Raw genomic sequence first — 20,102 nt, 5'->3', positions numbered from 1 at the left:
CACTACCACTTACTCAATATTCACCACGTGCTGGTCAGTGCAAAGACATTAACCATGAGAACAGTGCGTGGGGCTAGCATTGTGTTCTGTTGCTAACCACCACGTAAGTCAGTGCAACACACCAAAGGCACAGAGCATGACTTTGGAATTACATGGAGGTGGGCAAATACCTGTCCTCAGGAAAGACGCCTAGCCTCTCAGACCCTTAGTTTCTCTACCTGCAACACAGGCCTCACACTGAGAAATGCTGGCAGATCATGGGAGACTCCATAGACATGATGTTTGCAGAAACTGAGCACTGTATCACGTAGAGCCTCCTGGTGTGTGCTACGGTCACTGGCCTGCACTCGAGAGACCCTGTTCAATGATCTCTCTCTCTTGAACACACACACACACATCCCATATATGGTTCCCCATTAGCCTCAGCAACACAGCAACAGCTTACCTGGCATTGGCAATACACCCTTAAAGAAAATGAAATTGAACCAAAGTAACAAATAAAACCATTTCTAAGATCTCAACAATAAACATAAGTTGAAATGGGTTGAACACATTGCAGGTGATTAAGAATCATGGCTTACTTCCCGGGCGGAGCCAACACACGGTGCACCGGTAAATGCCATTAATAATCACCCAGCCGAACACCAGCGACTTGGTCTCCATGGGAACAGAAGGTAATATTACACCACTGTTCTTTGATGGATCTTTTATTATTTCAGTATTTGAAAAGTGATTTTTCAAGATGATAGAAACTATCAAACACATTGAATTATGCATAACACGGGAGATACAAAGTGTGGGGTCTGGAATATTCCTTCGGTCCTGCTCATTTTTCAGGGAGGAAAGAGGACATTGATGGGGAGAACAGGCTGATATTGTGGAGAAGGGATCACAATATCCAGTCCTCCTGTGATTCCTTCAATTGCCAAGCCCAGAAACGACCTCTGGAAGATTTCATCCCAGAAGACGGACTTCCTGCCTTCAGTCATTTTACAAAAGCCTGCCAGGGACCAGAGTCATGCTCAGAGCCCTAGGCAACTCAGGGAGAGCCCTCAGCAATCATGTAGTAAAGTACATCAAATCTGGTTAAATATTTGAGATGAAGACTAAGAAAATATCAACAGAGCCATTTAAGGTAACTTGAGAAAGGCCATGTATTCCCTAATTCATCAGAAAAAGAAGGAGTCACCCTTGGACTTTTCCTTCATGTAGACCTATTTATTCTCCTGTAAAAATGACTCCCCCACTTCGTGCTTTCATTCCCTCGGTTGGGTTTCGGCCTGGATTGCCATAAGGGCCTCCTGCCTGTTCTGCCTCCTTCCTCTAGGAGCTAGTCTGGATGAAAGATGCAGGTACCCCTGTGCTGGGGATCAGCAGTTACCAGAAAACGGACGGTGTAACAGCTCATGGGAGGCTGGCCTGTGCCTCACACTATCTTACAGGTTTTAATACATTAACTCATTTACTTCTCACCCCAAACCTGTGAGTTTTCCACAGTAATATTTGTATCTTAAAGATGAGTTTGCCTCAGATATAAAAGAATATGCAACTTGTCTAAAATCACACACACCCTCCTACCCCTGCTGATGCACAAGAAGCAGCGGAGTCCAGAATAGAACGTAGCAACGTGGCCCCAGCGTCCACGGTGGACACCACAGGTGCTCCAGCAGGTCTGCAAGTTGGGTTATAAATGTTTGGGTTACCCACAGATGACAAGAACCTCCTGGCTCATAGTTGGGTCATCACTCTAGCCTGGACTCTAGACACAACTCGCTGTGTCCTCCAGACCTGGGTTCCTTCTAAATGCAGCTCAAACGTGACTCTGGTCAGCAGCTGCAGTACCGTTCCCCCCTGTGGGGCAGCCTGGAAAGGCCTTGCGGTGTTCAGCTGCTAGTGAGAAGCAAAAACCCTCACAGTGGAGCCTGGACTCTCTGAAGCTTGGGTTCATATTCTAGACGCTGCCCGCTAGCTGGTTCTGTGAGCATTCTGCACTTTCCTTTCCTCGTCTTAAAACTGACATGAATAATAATCTGGCTCAGAGGCTGTCATTATAATTAAATGAGTAAATCAATGTAAAGAGCTTAGAAGTGTATTGAACACATGGATGACCACAATGGCGGTGGCGGTGAAGATAAGAGGAAGCCGTGTGTCTAGACCGCTACCCCCCAAAGACTTCCTAGAAAATTAATCTTCAAGCCCTCTATTCAAATAGTTCATGTAGATTTCAGCTCCTGGTTTACATGGAAACAGGAAATACAATAAGAGCAGAAACAGCATCTGCACCTACAACCATATTTAAAGGTTCTACCAAAATGGGGCTGGAAGGAGGGGCGACTGAGGCAAAAAAAAAAAAAAAAAATGAGTAACAGAGACCAAAGTTACACTGTCATTTGTAAAACTAAAAATCTACATAAAAGCACGATGTAAGGGTTTTCTGACACTGGTCATCAGGCTGCATAGATTACAACTGAAGCGAGTTCTACTGCAGTCCTAACATACTGCCTGCAGGAATTTCCCAGGACATGATCTAAGATGGTGATGGAACTTATGCAAATCCTGGAAGCCCCTCAGCTCCTCCCCAGAGTCAAGGAGATGGGGCTGAGAATTCAGGAGATGAAAGGCCCAACAATCATGAGACAGAATTCTAGAAATGAGAGAAGAGACAACAATTCCCAGAGCTTGTACACAGCTGGGAATGATGGGTGCAGCCACAGACCAGAGTGGGAGACCTCAAAATTCATGGGACCAGGTCAGAGCTCAGAGGGACACTATCTCAGCAGCTGTATAAAATAATCCCTAGAGGAAAGACTTGTCTGGTCCCTCACAGCAAACCTTAACTGGAAACCTTAGAAGGATCATACTGATTCCAAATAACTTAAATGCATCCCACTTCAAAGCTCTCTCTCTCTCTCTCTATATATATATATGGATACGTACATGCTATTTATATATGTTATTATAAATATATGTTTATATTTTTATATCATTTATATAATGAACATGAAAAGGTAAATACAATGCCTGACATTGAATCAAAAATTACCAGGCACACAAAGAGCCAGGAAAATACAAGACATAATGAGGAGAAAAGTCAAATGGTAGAAACAAAAGCAAAAATGACAGAGATGACAGAGATGCTCTCAGCAAAGGGAGTGACAGCAAGGAAAAGGAGGGGAGGTAGAGATGGGAGGTGGAGATGTGGGGAAGAGGGAGGGAGCCGGGAAGGAGGCAGAAGCAGAGAGAAGAGGGTCAGAGGAGGAAGCCAACTCAGCAGGGGAGAGATGAGAGCAGAGAGAGGGGTGAGATGCCAAACAAGAAGGCAGGACAGGGTTAGGGGGAGGACTAGGAAGTGCCAAGAAAGGACATACATGTGAAGACAGAAAGGACAGAAGAGCATTGTTGGCTCTACTTCTTTAGAACTCTGATCACAGTGATAACTTACGACTTACTGATATTATCAGGTACTTAATATATCCCGCAGAGGGGCCACGCCAGTGCCCTGCTTGTCCGTGAGGCTAGGACAGCATGTGTCTTACTCACTGCAGTGTTAACACAGTCCCAGAACGTCCTGAGGTGGCCAGGTTGCTGAGTATGTTAAAAAAGAACGGGGAGAAGTATCACTACTACTTTATAGACCAAGGGAGACGGAGTCTTGAAGTTTGGCTGAATGACTCAAGGACAAAAGCTAGTCATGGCAGAGTCTAATTTAAATATGGATCTCTTTGCTCCCAGGCCAGGGACTTCTTCGAGCCAGAAAATAAAATTATTCTCTTTGGTAACTCATGCCAAGTCTTCAACTCTTCAGTGCATAGTTATGCTCAAATTATAATTTGTATTTTCTCAGATGGAACAGTTATGAGCACAAACAGGCTCAGGGAGCATTTCTGCTATATTTAGGAGAAAGGAATGTTCTGTACAAGCTGCAGGTGAGGGAAAGGCCACTTAGGAACAGTGCATGGCAGTGGGGAGGCTGCTGTTAAAGACAGAAGGTTCTTGAAGCACCTGGCGGGGGGGCAGTCATTAAGTGACTGCCTTGAGCTCAGGTCATGGTCCTGTGGTCCTGGGACTGAGCCCCACGTTGTTGGGCTCCCTGCTTAGTGCTGAGTCTGCTTCTCCTTCCCCCTCTGACACCCCACCCTGGTTCATGTTCTCTTTCTCTCTCTCTCAAATAAATAAAATCTTAAAAAGAGAGAGAGAGAAGGTTCCTTAGGCTGTGGACTAGGTCCTCCCATATACAGATTTTAAGGTTAAGCCCACAGCACAGGGGTGTCACACAGAGTCTGCCACACAGGGTTCTCCTCTGCCCCTTTCTATTTGTGTGACTGGAGGCCCGTAAGTTCCTCTCTCTGAGCCTCAGTTTCCTTGTGAACAAACCGCAGGTGATGAGGTTTCGCTGAGAGGGTTACCACGGGCGTTAAACAGGATGAAGTGCGGCGAGAGCACCCTGTGACAACGGCTCCGCACTAGGGGTCCCTCTGGGGGGCAGCTGCTGTTCTGGAGGTCAGTTACTGCTCCCGACACCTGTGGTCTCGCAGCTCAAAGTCGGGAGGGCTTGGCTCCGTCGTGTTTCCAAGGCCAAGGAAATACAAAGTTTGCAATGGTAAGAGTAAGCAAGAAATGACCTGGGGCCCAGAGCAAGGCCTCCTGGGTGGAGGAGAGGGGAGGAACTGTGAGGCTTCTGGAGGAACAGATCCCTAAGAGAATATGCGCACGTTTACATGGTGGACTTTCCACTGCCTTCTTGACAGACACTAGGCAAATCCCCCGTCCAGCCAGGGCTGTTCTGGAACTGTGATCTCAGCACTCTACGTGGGCATTATCGCTAGCTGACAGGTGAGGGGCTCACAGACTAGAGTGACAGATCCTGGGTTGGAACCCAAGTGTGTCCAACTCCAAAGTCTGTACCTGTTGGTCCATTCCAGGGGACCTCAACAGAGGATGCATCAGAATCGCCTGGGGAGGCTTTTTAAATGCGGTGGGCTACACCCCTGCCTAGTGGTGCTGACTCAAAATCCCTGGGAGTAGAGCTCAGATTGGTATAATATTCTAAAAAGGCTCCCCAGGAGATTCTGCTGTGCACACCTGGTTTATAACCGCTGCTCACTTCCCAGCTGCAGGGGCAACCCCAGGGAGAGGCTCTCTCTGCCGTTGGCCTAATGCCATGTTCAAGGTTGTTTACCAGCACCGAGCTCCGGAGAGGTAGGACTGTGTCGGACTGCTGATGTCTGTACCTATGTTAACACATACGCCGACAGCAGGGAAGCCGGGAAGCTTGACGGGCACATGTTGGCAGTGGATAGACCTGGCTTTGACAGGCTGAGCTGGAAACAGACGCCCCAAGCCCTCTTACTGGGGTGTGCAGCACACAGGCCTGCCTGCCTTGAGACTACCTACCTCAATCTCCCTTTTCCTTTCAAAACCGGATGCTGGTCTTTAGTCCAGGGCAAGAACTGGAAATGGAGGCAGGCAGGCAGAGGGAGGGGCTCTGATGACCCCTGGTTCCCGGGACGCTCTGCAGCAGCCAACCTGTAGCATGGGCCCTGCCTGGGCTACGTAACATCTTAGACCACGGAGAGAGAAGCAGAGGCCTCGGGGAAATAGGTGTGCACAGTCCTGCTCCTCTGCTCACTGGGTTCAAAACCAAACATGACTACTTGTATGGAAACTGCTTCATTTCTCCTGCAAACATAAGTGCACGTGCTCGTGTAAGCACTCACATGTACACGCGTGTGCACACCACACTCACAGACGCCCACACCACCGTCCCCAAACAGCCAGTCCGTTGCTGGGGGTTTTCATTCCTGGAGGAAGTCACTTAAGAGGGTCAGTGAGTTCATATCCGGTGAGCTCTCTCTCCGCATTACACCTGCAGTGTGTCCCTCCTTTGAACCCTCAGCACGGGGCCTGCTAGAAGGAGTCTAAAGGAATCACCACGAAGGACGCCCGGACCGAAAGCATCAGAGACCTTCTGCGATCTGACCCCTCTTCCACTAAACCCCGCCATGCACCCCGGATCTTAAGACCACACTACTGCAGTCTCTAAAGAGGTTTTCTGCCTCAGACTTCTGGTCTTTGATGTACATGGATGCTTTTCTCCAGAAACCCCTAGGCAGAGGCAGGGAAGGTCTGACAGCACTACAGTAAAAATTAGCCCTGAGTTCTCTGTGCACAGCACTGCAGAAGCTGAGTCATCACCCATATGAAGGCGACCATGGGGTGGCCGTGTTGGGGGCAGTTTTCCCATAAGCAGGGACTCGGGGATCCAAGGGAGTCCCATCTTGGGACACTCCCACCTCTGACACGCCCTCTGCAAAGGCGCCGCGGAATAAGTGGACAGCCTGGGCCATCATGCAGAATATCGTTAAGGAACAATTATCAGGTATTCCATGGGCTTGGACCCAGGCAGATGGCGCTCAGCTAACTGCAGTGGAGGTTTGGCAAAACACCCTCACTTGCGCACATGAAGGGAAACGGGGTCGGTGAGGACACAGCCAGTTGGCCACCTCTGGCTCCTGATCACCACCTCTGCTTCACTCTTCTCCCCACACCAACAACACCCTCAAGGCAAGCGGGGCGGCCCTGGTCACAGGTGCTCCCTGCCTCGTGTTTCAGCTGTAGGATTTCTGGGTGGTGGAAGGTACTATTGACACGAGGTCTGATAGGGCTCTTAGTACTCCAATGACCAGAGACCTAAAAGTATTAGTTAACTGGCCTTCGCAGTGGGCACTGGTGGAAACGGAGCCGTAACTGACAGGGACACTCCCGTGAGGGATGGAGAAGAGTAGGGGATGTCTGACAGACGGAGGTCTGTAGGCTTCTAGGGAGACACAGATTCCACGGTGGAACTCTCCGGTCCATCGCCCTGGACCCACGCGACCCCCGGCCCCTGGGTCTGCCCTCCGAGAGGCTGGGGTGGCAGGCGGAGCATGGTCTCTGGGGGACACAGGCGGGGACAGAGGCCCAGGGGTTCCGATTAGGCCTGAATAGCCAAACAGTCTTGCAGTCCAAGCTTCCGGTTTCTTCGAGAACACAATTCTCTTGAAAATTTGGTAGGTTGTCAATCTATTTTCCAGTCTTCCTTGGGCTCTTAAGTCTGCATTTCTTTGTCTTTTTTGTTTGTTTGTTTTGGGGGGTTTTGGCTCCCAGGTATCTGTAGAGATGAAGAAGCTGCTGCCTTCAAGCTTTCTGGGTCTCAGTGTAGTAGAGCGGAGACAGGAATCTGGTTTTTGCCTCAAGCCACTGTCGCTTCATTCAACTGGGAAGTGTTCTCAGGAGTCTGTCAGAGTTTTTGTTTTTGTTTATTTGTTTTTCAAATGACCTCAATGTGTTTATTCAAAAAGAAAGAGGCTTTTCCACCTCTGTGGGTCCCGCATGTCCACAAGGGATTTCTCTGTCCTCTCTTTCATCTGCGTGAAAGACAGCTAGTTCTTTCCCGAGCTCACGGTCACCAAACACAGCTACAGGCAACATTCACGTTCTGCCTTCCGACTGCGGAGTCTCCACTTCTGGATTCCCGATCCCTTAGGCCCATGCCAAGCTTCCAGGATTCTGGTAAGGCCAGACCATAGAAGACAACAGGGTTTTTCTTAAAGTAGCACTAACTGCTGTGATGAGCCATCCATAAACCTCAGGTACTTTACATAATTTTATTTTGTGTGTGTGTTTTCCCAAAGTCGGATACCGGTCCGTGGATCTCGTGTGTGGTTCTCCTGTGGGCTCCCCTCACCTGGGTTCTTTGGTTTTGTGACACTGCGGTCCCAAACACGTGATTCCTGAGAGCACCATCAAAGAAAAGAAGCCCAGAAGATCAAGCAAGGTGTTGGGAGAGTGAGGAGGACAGAGGCTTGCATCCCTTCTGTCCCTATTGCATTGACCGGAGCCTAGTCTCACAGTCTCAAGCGAACTGCAGGCGTGGCTGGGAAACGTGGTCCTGGGGTCTGGCCAGGAGAATGCGGGGAATGTGGCAGCCACTCCCCGATCCCTCCCCACACAGCCCACACACCCCAGGGTTCTGCATCTCTGGAGTTGGTCCCTCTGCCTGGGCTCTCTCTGCGGGGCCGGGGGGGGGGGGTCCCAGCACTGGGGGCACCCGGTTCTAGAGGCTCAAAATCCCGGCTCCCACGACGTTGTCCTTCCTGCTGAGACCACATTAAATAGGAAAGGCCTCTCTGCATGCACTGGCTGACATCCGCCCAGCCAGACGGCCCAAAGAACCAAATGAATGATCAGTATTCTCGGTGGAGTTCAACAAGACGCGGTTCAGAGGTTTTGGACTCAGCATTCGGAGTGAAACATCTCATGTTCAGACACGGTTTTTCAAATTCACACAACGCTGGACATAGATCTAACACCTCCCAAGGGCCTTGGAGACTCGAACTCTGCTTCCCCTCTTAACCACCATCTTGCTAGCACGGCTACATGCAGGGTGCTGCCTGGCCCAGGGACCCCAGGGGGAGTGGGTGCTGCGGGTGAAGCTGATGGTGTTCTGGAGAGCAGCTCCCACCGCTGTGGTGTGTGGAGCCCCAAACGCCCCTCCAGGCACCATCTGGGGGCTTCACATCCATGCCCTGCTTGCTCGTCAGTCTTCCTGGGAGCTGAGCCTGCTACACTTAGCACACAGTCTGCAGGTCCCTGCAGGGGACATCTACCCTTCGCCCCCCCACCAGCCCCAACCTCAGGAGACTCACTCATACCTGTCCCTCTTGCAGTCACTACGTCCCAGGCCAGGGCTATAGCCTTCATCACATCCCTTAGTTCCCACCCCAGGGCCTCTGCCACAGTACACTTAGCTCAAACATTCTCCCTCTTCCAGGGCCACTGTTAGTCTATAGGTTGCCTTTGTGCTAACACGAGTTTCTTTCCTCAGTGGATAAACGGGAGAGGGGGAAAGTCCTTCATCTGGATGGACACAGCCCCATGGATGCACAGCTTGGCGTGTGGAGAGTGGGCAGCATTTCAGCCTCAACTCACCTTCTCCACCAGGTGTCTTTGTGTAGTGTGAAACAGACCCAACTGTACAGGGCAGCCCTAAGACCCCCTCTCACCTCTGGCTGTGGCTCATCCTTCACATCACAGCCTAAATTTCCCTTACTCAGGGAAGCACCTCTGTACCAAAAGCCAGGCCGGCTTCCGCATAACAGCAGCTCCTTGACATTCGTGACAATATTATTAAGTAAATATTGGTGTGTTTTCTTAAATGTGTACCTTGCGCTTAGCTAAACTCCCAGAATTGAGCATGCACTACAGGTTAGACACGCAATATGATGCTTACCAAATGAAGGACCAAATACAGATACAGGACACATATCAGCCTCGACATAAGCGTCTGGCTCTCTAGCTTCCACGTTTTCTCTCGTAACCTCCTCCTCACGGGAATGGTACTCAGTTGCCAGCTCTTGAGAGAGTGTGCAATGGAGGCGATTGTCATACAAGTATCTGACAGGCTGCTGGCACGCTAGACAGCATCGAACAGTGACAGCGTCTGCCCAAGAGGCCAACTCTCTCTGGTGCCCAGGTGGCACATGGAGCCCTGACCTCTCAGCTCCTAATCCTCCCGATTTAGACTTCCATGTGACATGACGTGACATCCCTAAGGAGGGCACAGGCAAGAAAATGGCAGCCTACTCCAAGGGTCCCCAATCCCATTCCTGCTTAAAACTCTGGTTCCTGAGCAAGCCTGTCTGTCATCTGTCCACTTCCTCAAGGTGACAACTGTGATTTATCCCAGGAAAGAAGGGTAAAATGTCCTTGGAGCCATTTAATTGGAAGCCTTGAGATGAATGACTGTGCCCTCGTGGAATGCTTTTAAGGGGAGCAAAGTGATTCATGAAGCAATTATTACATTCAGACAAGACAGCAGAGGTCTGTCCAAAGTGCACATGTAGGAGAGACAAAATAGTGGATTAGGGCAACTGAGTGGTAAAGGAAGGCTTCACAGCACCCATTATCACTGGAGTGGGTTTTGAAGGATAAATAGGAGTTCTTCCAAAGGAAAGAAGGATATTCTGGGCAGAGAGAAGAGCCAATGTCCTCTTCCTTGACTTAAATGCTCATTTAAAAAGTATAAATGGCTAAAGTAGGGTCACCCAAAATGGATGATCTCAACCATTCACACTTTAGCGTGAATCACACTTGCCAATTCTCCTTATTAGAAGCTAGCTCACCCTGATGCCCCATGACTCATGCCCACTACGTGTGCTTGTTGTTCAAGCTCCTTCCCTTCTACTTCAGTCATGGCCAGGACATCCACTCTCTCTCCCCTGCCTGCCTCACCTCCGCTTTGCCCAGGCCTCTCCTCCACTTGCTAGTGGACCACTGCACCAGCCTGCAGCCCCCTTCTCTGTCCCAGTTCTACCTCCGCCAATTCATCCCAGACAGAGCAGCAGGAAGGACACACCCTCTCACGCTGATCCCCAGCATGCGACATTGCGGTGGCCAAGCAGGTTACAGCATTCCCAGGATCGGGCTCTGGGAGACTTTCCCAGCTCTTTGTCCATCCACATAGACTCCCTGGAGCGCCCCAATGTAGCACAGCCTTTCACTCACAGCCCTCTGCTCTGATGCTGCTTCCTCACTGCCCCCCCACAACGGATAATTCATTCCTTTGGGCTCAGATCCAAGATCTTTCCATCTGGGAAGTGTTTCTGGACTGCCTCGCAGTCTTGGGAACCCAGCCCTCCTCTCTGTTTCACTAGCAGACCTCCGGCACCACCAGCAACTGATTCCTGCTGATTCCGCTGATTCCTGCGGCGCTAGTTCCTTCCAGGAGCCTGCGTGTGTCTCTAGGCTGCCCTTGTCCACTCCAGCACAGAGGCAATTGGATTAAGTCCTCTGTAAAAACATGTTAAGTAAAGCAATAAGGGACACTTCAAGGAAAGGACATTCTCTCTTTAAAAAACGTTGGGCTACAGATGGCCCTTCTTTTCACGACATCTGTATCTTTGGGGTAAATACCCAGGAGCAATGGCAGGGTCATAGGGAAGCTCTATTTTTAAGTTTTTGAGGAATCTCCACACTGTTCTCCAAAGAGGCTGCACCAACTTGCATTCCCACCAACAGTGTAAGAGGGTTCCCCTTTCTTCACATCCTCTCCAACACATGTTGTTTCCTGTCTTGCTAATTTTGGCCATTCTAACTGGTGTAAGGTGGTATCTCAATGTGGTTTTAATTTGAATCTCCCTGATGGCTAGTGATGATGAACATTTTTTCATGTGTCTGATAGCCATTTGTATGTCTTGATTCAACGGACGAATGGATAAGGAAGATGTGGTCCATATACACTATGGAGTATTATGCCTCCATCAGAAAGGACTAATACTCAACTTTTGTAGCAACATGGACGGGACTGGAAGAGATTATGCTGAGTGAAATAAGTCAAGCAGAGAGAGTCAGTTATCATATAGTTTCACTTATTTGTGGAGCATAACAAGTAGCATGGAGGACAAGGGGAGATAGAGAGGAGAAGGGAGTTGGGGGAAATTGGAAGGGGAGGTGAACCATGAGAGACTGTGGACTCTGAAAAACAATCTGAGGGGTTTGAAGCAGTGGGGGGTGGGAGGTTGGGGTACCAGGTGGTGGGTATTGTAGAGGGCACGAATTGCATGGAGCACTGGGTGTGGTGAAAAAACAATGGTACTGTTATGCTGAAAATAAATAAATGAAAAACAAAACAAAAAACCAAAACAAAAAAAGACGTTGGTCTAGGAGTGCCTGAGTAGCTCAGTTGGTTAAGCATCAGAGCCCTGATTTCGGGTCAGGTCATAATCTCAGGGTTTGGGGACTGAGCCCCGTCTTGAGCTCCATGCAGGGCATGGAACCTGCTTAGATTCCCTCTCTCCCTCTGCATTCTCGCTTCTTTCCCTCTGAAAGCAAAAGCAAAAACGAACAAAAAACGCCAAAGGATTTGGAAGGCCCCTACCAATGACTGGCTTTAGAAAACAAGGGACTTAGGAAACCACGGGTCCGGGGCAGGAGACAGGTACAGATTCAGACTCCTACATCCCGTTCCCTGTGTAATGTCCCTCCCCGCAGGAAGCTCTCCGTCAGTCACCCCAGGTGGTGGCCCCCTCTCTTCTGTGCTCCAGCCAACGACAGCACTGGAGACAAATGCTGTCCTAACGTGGCTCTCCTGCAACGAAAAACCACTTTTTCAATCTCTTTCCTTGTTCTGGCTAACCCCCAGACTCGTTGAGGGTAGGTCTGGGGCTGACTTGTTGACGGTCGCTCCGCCCGATGGTTAAATGCTCCCGCTGTCTCAGTGAGAGCACAAAGTGGTGCTTAGACTCTGGTCCCTCAACCTCAAAGAAGAACCGACGCCAACACACACCCGCTGCCACCCACCTGCTCGGCAGAGAACGTGCCATGCACGGCTACCTGCGCCCATGGGAGGGTTCCAGGTGAGAGCCATTCAAAGGGGACACAAGGCGAATGCCGGATGCACCAGGACCTGCGCATGCATCCCGGCTCCAGGGGGACCAGCTGCCCAACTGCCGGCAACTTATGAATTACTAGAGGACCTCTGTGATGTGAATCTATTCCAGGAGCCACGAGGAAGCCCAGTAAAAAACAGCCAGCACAGAGCCCAAGGCATGTAAGGGCTCAACACATTTCGCTGATATAATTATGTTAAATGGTGAATGGGATGTGTGGTGATGTCATCACATTGTCCCTGGGTGGGGGGGACACAAGAGGGGAGACAGAGTGGGGAGAAAGGGATGCTCAAAGGGGGAAATACTTGTTCCCTCCTGAGTCCCAGGCAAACCTTACAGGGTGAACACGTTTCATTCCCCCCTTTAAGAAAAAAAGAAGAAACAGAGGCTCAGAGTGGTCGCATGACTTGCCAAGCTCTCCCATGTTATCCACAGAAGAACTGACCTTAGCCCCGCCAGGTTTCTGTACTTGCCTGGGCACCTTGCTGCCCCTCACCTGGCGACCACTGTCTGTGTTCAGCTGGTGTCTGCTGCTCACTGAGGACAGGGAAACACGGACAGTCTGGGAAGAGGTGCTTTCCCCTGTCCTGGCCACCTGACATCTCCTTGTGTCTAGAAACTCCAGAGCAGAACAAGGCCTCCGAAGGCAGGAGATGTGGAATACAGGCCTTTTTCATGCCCGTGAGCAGAACGGTGCATAAATAAACAATACTGTCAACTTTTGCATGAAAAGTCCATTTTCAGAGCTTTATAGTTTTGTGTGGAAATGACCCACGGAATGTCACTGGATTCACACGCACATGAAAGCAGCAGGCTGGAGAGCCCAAGCCTGTCATCGCCGTCCGCTGGAGAGCGACTTGCTATTTGTTTTGCAAGATTTTAGTAAATCAGATAACCGTTTAAATGAGAAAGCTTTAAACTATTTAATTCTGGTGGAGAGAGTAAGTACAATAGTGCTTGAGCTCTTAATTCCCGAAACAGCAGACATCATTAAACGCATTTTTAAAAACCATAAAACAGGTTTTTCTTTAAATGACCGTTGTGTGTTCCCGGTGACCTCTGATTCTTCCCCAGGTAATTAACCTTAGAACATGTCGCTCACAGATTTTGAACAATCGTTCCTCTGCACCCAACTGTCCCCCCGTGCGGAAGCATGAAGAGCTCACTCCCCGGGCTGGCGTCCCTCTGGGGAAAGGAGCCGCACTAAAGGACTGGGTCAAACAGGGAGCCGGGTTCTAGGTGTGCACCTGCCCCCCTCGGGGGGAGTTGTCTGCATGTACTGGGCTCTGCTTCCTCATGTCTGTCATCGGGAAGTAAAAATGGAGACTAATCGTCATCGTTCCCAGAGTCGAATTATGCCTTTTGTGGGCCCCAAGCACTTTTCATCTGTTAGAAAATACATTTGAAATTCTATTTTCATGACTGCCTTGATATAATTCCCTATCATCTAGCTGACTAGCTAGCTAGCTGTCCACACACACTTCATTTTAATTTTACAAGACATTAGAACATTCCGCCGGTCCCCAAAGTGTTGTGATCGCTGGGTCCTGGGTCGGCTATGTCTGAGGGCTAAGTCGGCAGCAGTCACCCCCATACAGGATCGAGAACCTAAAGCTGCACCATCTCCTTCATCCGCACCTCCAACACCAGGTGAGCACCACAGTTTGCCAGAAACTCGATCAGGCACCGAGGGCTACAGAAATAAAGAGGCCCTCCAGGCGTGGGGGGCTGCGGCCGCCATTCCCATACGTGCTGCGTCACCAACTCCTCGTCCTGTCCCCAAGACATCGTAGGCACTTGATGGATATCTGACGAGGGCACGGACCAAAGGCAGCATCTCTGCTCACAGAGACACGCCAGAGATAAAGTAATGATGTGTTCCCAGATAATGACTGTCTGGCCCTTCCCTACGGGACTCCAGGTCCTCGTGGAAGGAATACGAGGATGTTTGTGATGGCGAGCAAGGGTAAACTTACAGCAAGGGCGAAGTACAAAGAACCAAATAGAAATGGAGGCAAAGAAGAGAGGAGCACGCCCAGGACGTGGGAGACACCAGCCTGGGTGTCTGTCGGCTGTGTCTCAGCCTCCCACCCAGCCCCACCTGACACAGACCTGCCTTCGGCAAGAGGCTGTCGCCACACGAGCCACACGAGCGGGGAAGGCTTTTGTAAAGCTCCGCACTCCGTGCCCCTGTGCCGTGGAGTGTTACTGCCTTCCAGGATGAGGCTGTTGTACAATTCTCTGCAACCCATCTTAGAAGGGAGATGGCCCCAGAGCCACGATCTAGAATATTCTCCCAATGATGTGCCCCTGGGTCTGGAAAGCACATTCTAAGTCACGCTGAGGATGGAAGGGCTTCACTCTGATGGCCAATACCTTCGCCTCAGGCACATTCACCTGCGCGGCACGGCTCCTGCAGTTTCCACGGGTGAGGCAGGGCCGGGGGGCTCCAAGTGCCGGCTAGAACCCACGTGCTGGAAGGGGACATGCCCACAGTCTACCTCAGGGGGTTTGGTTCTCTTGCTTTCAGATGTTCTTGGATTCTGTGGTTGCTGACCTGTTCCATAGTCACAGGAAATAACCCCTAGGAATCAATCTGTGTGTGTCGGTGTGTGTGAGTGTGTGTACACACACACGTCCTCCTGGTTCTGTTTCTCTGGAGAATCTGGACGAAAACATCAATCATGGCCCCAGCGGCACCATACAGTGACGGGGGTATCGCAGGGAAAACAGCAGAGAAAGCACTGGAAGGGGGGCGCAGCACAATGTCATCCAATCCTCTTTATACACCTGGGGAAACTGAGACCCAGAGAGGGTGAGTGTCTGACTCAAGGTCACACAGCAGGTTAGTGCTGAAAGCCAAGAACAAAACCACACCTCAAGCCCTCCCTTCAGTGTCCTCCTCACAGACCGCGTGGAGGCTCTTGGAGTAACGTTCAATTTAACCATGTGAGTAAACAGAAAGAAAAATAATCCAACAGAGGGTTTTACTGAGCACTTTGTGCCTGGCTCTACGCTCCAGGCTTTAATATGCTTATTTCATTTAATCTTCTCAGCAACCAGGCAAGGCGGGCAGGGCATTAGTGTCCCTTTTTGACAGATAAGCTGCAAATCAGAGAAGGAAAGTAATTCCCGCGGGGCAAAGCCGCTGGCTTGCGATGGGGAGGGGCTCTGAGCTGCCGCTGCAAAGCCGAGGCCCCAGCTCCCGGGGTCATCGGGAAAGAGTGTGGCTGCAGCAGGAGGGGGCTGGACCCCAGCCGGCGGGGAAGGGGACCCGGGCCTCCCGCGGTTTTTCATGCAGTCAGCTCCTTTCGCTCTGGAACTCTGGTTTCTGCAAACGTCTTTGCCCAGAAAGGCTTATTCGGAAGGGAACACCTGGTGTCTAACTCTTCCAGCTGATGCCGCGGTGTGCGTGGACCCCCAGGCTATTTGCTAATGCACTGGGCTTCTTGGGGATTTGGATGTACGGCTCCTAGGGGAGGACGGGGGAGTGGATTTTGTTCTCTGCCTGGCAGCCCTTGCCTGGTGGGAAGGCACGGGGTGGGTGCACCGCACTGAGCCCACATAATTGGATGGGACCCAAATGGAAAATACACAGGAAGAGAATCAGGTCCCGAAAATAACCCATTGAGCTCGAAGCTGCATGAGCAAGTTCACTGCTGAGCACCCACAAATAAGCTATTTTATCTGACTCTTGTAAAAGACAGGGATGTCTTCTTTGACACACATCCCCAAAAATAGCCAAGAAAAGAAATAGAAGGGGGAAAAACTATACTGTATCATGCGCCTGCTAGGGGCTTATTTTTGTACTGCCTTTAGACATATTACCTCCTGAGATCCTCTCTAAAGGCAGGTATGATCCCATTCTCAGGTTGAGAACTTGCATTTCCAAGGGTGAGTGAAGCCCTGCCCGGTCCCAGGGCTCCAAGGAGCACGGCAGGTGTCCGACACCTTAATCTTCTCTCTCCCGAGTCACACCGTCTCCAGGGCAGGGATCCAGCTGGGTCACACTCAGCCTCTCGGATGCCGTAGTCAGTGCACCCTGCCCCAGCCTGCCCCTGCCTGCCCCAGCTCTAGGGCTCTGCACAGTCTCCAAGGGCAGCTCGGCAAGGTGCTGGACCTGGGCATGTGACGCTGAGTAAGCTGGCCTCTATCCCCAGCCACCCGGACCCGCGGGGAGGAGGGACAGAGATGCCTAGAGTTGAGCGTGAAAGAAACATCTGGGAGAGAAAACAAAGACTAGGAAATCCGAGAGAGCTCCTCAGATGGTGGCACCTGAACGAGGCATCAGAGGATGTGCGTTAGAGTTCCTTATGGGACACTGTATCACAATTGCCCTCATAGTCTCCTGTGGACCTAGCAAAGGCCGTGTCTTGGAATATGTGTTAGAAATGCTTTGAATTGATGTGGAAACTCTGATATTCCCTCATGTCCTATGCCACATTATAGAAGATGTCAGACAATGGTCCGAGCTGGAGATATTCAGGTAGATCTGCCAGGGACGCTCTGGGGACACACTTGCGGGGACTGAGGAGGAGGAGGACCCAGCTGAGGGGGCCGTGGAGGTGTGAGGTGGTCACAGCCAAGGTTTCAGTCCACCCAAGGGGAGTCTGGAGCCAGGCCTGGCTCTCAGCAGGGGGTCAGGGCTGGTCCAGGGAGGCACGAAGCGTCCACTCATGACAAGGCGTCCGTGTGTGGCCGTGGGGACGCAGAGAGGGAGCCCTTGAAGTCATGGTGTGCAGGATAGAATGCAGACACGCCACTCCCCAACCCCAGGCTGCCTGGCCCCCGCCTTCCGCTACCTTCTTACTATTTGCTGGGTCCACCGTCAAAGATGAGGATGTGGTTCCTAGAGTCTGAGCAGCTGCCTGAGGTCCTACATCTACAGGTCACTGGAGACCATCTTCCAGAAAGTTCTATCGCATGGAGCCCTGGGTGTTTTATGCAAACAATGAATCACAGAACACTGCATCAAAAGCTCATGATGTTCTGTATGCTGGCTAAGATAACATAATACAAAAAAATTATAAGAAACATAAAATAAATGGAGATAATCTTCCAAAAAAAAAAAAAAGAAAAAAGAAAGGAAGGAAGGAAAGAAAGAAGGAAAGTTCTATTTGGCTTTAAGGTCTGCTCCTTCTGGGCACAGAACCCTGTCCTGGTCTGGGTCCCCTGTCATGCAGGAGGGTTGGCAGCCCACTCCTCAGCTTCTCCTGTGACACAGAGGCTTGGCCCAGATGGACGTATGACTGCCGGCCAGGCCAGGACATGTTTCTGCAACCAGGCCTCCTGGCTGGGGCTCAGGCTGGGAGAGCTGACCTCACAGGAGAGCCAGCCAAGTCCAGGCCCCGCTAGACTGGGCACCAGGAGCAGGGGGCAGGGCTGCACAGGACAGCGTGGACCCCCTTTGGCAGCAGGTGGGCAGGCTGAGTACGGAGTGGCCCTCCTGACGTGGATGCGCCTCCCCCGACCCGCAAGGAATCTGAGTGGGAGAATGTCCTCTGTCTGCCTGCCTTCTGGCTGGGACACCAGTGTTCTCCTGTCTGCACACTGGACCTCAGGCTGTACACTGGACCTCAGGCTGCACACTGGACCTCAGCCCACCACCGGCTCAGCTCTGCCGGGTCCCCAGTTGCAGGGGACAGGTCTCCAACATCATGTGAGCCAATACTTCTCAACAGATCTCTTTATATTCTCACGTCGTATATACATAAATATGTCAATGTCATTGGAAATACTATAATCCATTTTTCCATCTCTCTATCTCTTGTTGGTTCCGTCTCTCCAGGGAAGCCAGACTCACACGGGCTGGTCCTTTCTGAACAGGTCCGTGATAAAAATAATCCTGTGTCGGCTCAGGAGAGATACAGGCAGCGATGCTGCGTGTGGCCAAAGACGTGCACCTCACAGAGCGTAAGGATGGGTGTTGATGGGAAGGTTGGGGTGTGCATATTTGCTGAGCCCCTACTGAGTATAAGCTCCGGGCTAGGAATTTTACCTTCATGATAGCAACAGCTACACACGACACCCCGGAAGATAATTACGTTTCTGTGACCTCACCCGGCGGGGGGCAAACGGAGGCCCAGAAAAGTGAGCAAGACAGAGACGGAACCGGGGTCTGAAAGCAGTTCAAGGCCAAGGGACTTTCCAGGTTCCCACACGGTAAAAGGGAAAGCTCTCACAACACGCCCTCACGGGAAACCACCCAGAAGAGATGTGTGTGGGGACCCTGGGGCCGGTGTCTGCCCCAGAGCCTGGCATTGGCGATATGTTTTACAAAAAGGCAGGAATGGATGGACAGGAGAGCAGAAGGGACACACACCACGCCTACAGAACTGAGGGTGGCCTTGAGGCCACATCCCGTGTGGACCTTACCTCCGAAGAAGTCGGCTTGCAGTATCCCGCTCCGAAGACCAGGTTTTCCAGAGAGAGGCTGGACTGCTCTGGTCCCGTGTCTGGCCCGCCTTTACCAAGCCAGGAGCCTCTTCCCGGACGGGTAAAACTGAAAGACAGGGTGTGGAAGAGGAGAAAGACAGTGTGAAGAAAGGCGTGGGGCTATGAGCTCAGCCCCCTGGGGCCATTAGTGGGGCATTGTGACATTAGCCATTTAGAAGTAGGTGCCCCCCCCCCAGGATGCCGACCCGACAAGGCAGCACAATTGCCGTGAGATCCTGGGAGGTAACATGGCACACGTCCTGCTCTGTGGACGAAGGGATACCCCTGATGGCCAACCACATGCCTGCTGAGAGCTCCCAGGCCACGGGACTGGAGGGGCAGGTGGGTGGGCTCCAGGCCAGAAGGACGGGGGTTCCATGTGCTCCAGTCTGGGTCCTGCCTCTACTTCGGGGCACAGTGCGGTGAGCTCCTCCAGCCCTGCCCCTCCCTGAGCCTCCGTCCGTCCTCCCGTAGAGGAAGGGGTGAGCACAGCCCCCTCCGGCGCAGGTGCTCAATAAATAATCCTGGAAGGATTTAGTCCAACCGACGATCTGCCTTCCTGCTTAACCTCCTGACAGGGAACGAAAGCTCCCATTATATTTCCGTTTAATTCATTTATGCAAATATGTACCAGGCGCACGCCCCGCCGCGGGCAGAACGTTAGGCGGCAGGGGTGCCGGAGGACGCAGCCGTGGCCTCTCCGCAGAGATGTTTCCGTCTAGGAGGGCGCGGAGGGGACAGGATGAAGGGGGGCTCGGCGCAGTGAGCACAGAGAGCACTCATAAAGCCAGCTGGGCGGAGGACGACGAGCTAGAGGTGATCCGCACGGAGAAGGGCCCGGAGGTTAGAGGCCGCCAGTGAGGCTGGTGTCCCCAGGCTCCAAGCCCAGCAGAGCTCCCAGAAGCTACAGGACATGGATACGTTTTTAGCCTCTGGGTGCTTCTGAAGGTGGAAAAGGTGGGACCCAGCACTTTCCCCTGGGGCTCTAAGGGTTCCTGAGCGTAGCCCAAAGTGGCTTCAAGGACAGCATCAGGCAAAAAGTCACGATTCCATAAATGCTCCAGCTGCTGTCCATAATACCACAAATGCAATAAACTCTCACACCATGGTGACTGTCTACATGGCTTTTGTGGAAACACCACAAATATTAATGCATGTAACGTAATCATTACCCTGATTTGTTTGGAACTGCCGTTTAAAGCAAATGCACAGACTACAAACGGATAAAGGGAACATTGC

General features: G+C 51.4%; 1 protein-coding gene across 1 annotated transcript in view; it reads right to left on the bottom strand.

Annotated features, from left to right (window-relative positions):
• FAM135B (family with sequence similarity 135 member B) overlaps positions 1-20,102 on the bottom strand; it is a 279,370-nt gene that overhangs the window by 62,782 nt on the left and 196,486 nt on the right. Inside the window, exon 7 of the mRNA XM_082719624.1 lies at positions 18,804-18,930. Coding sequence (XP_082575750.1) covers positions 18,804-18,930 — 127 coding nt within the window. The remainder of the gene's footprint in view (positions 1-18,803; positions 18,931-20,102) is intronic.

Source organism: Mustela nivalis, assembly GCF_964662115.1.
Source record: "Mustela nivalis genome assembly, chromosome: 2".
Lineage (NCBI taxonomy): Eukaryota > Metazoa > Chordata > Mammalia > Carnivora > Mustelidae > Mustela > Mustela nivalis.
The sequence above is the reverse complement of the archived record's forward strand: the minus strand, read 5'-3'. Positions and strand labels throughout refer to the sequence as shown.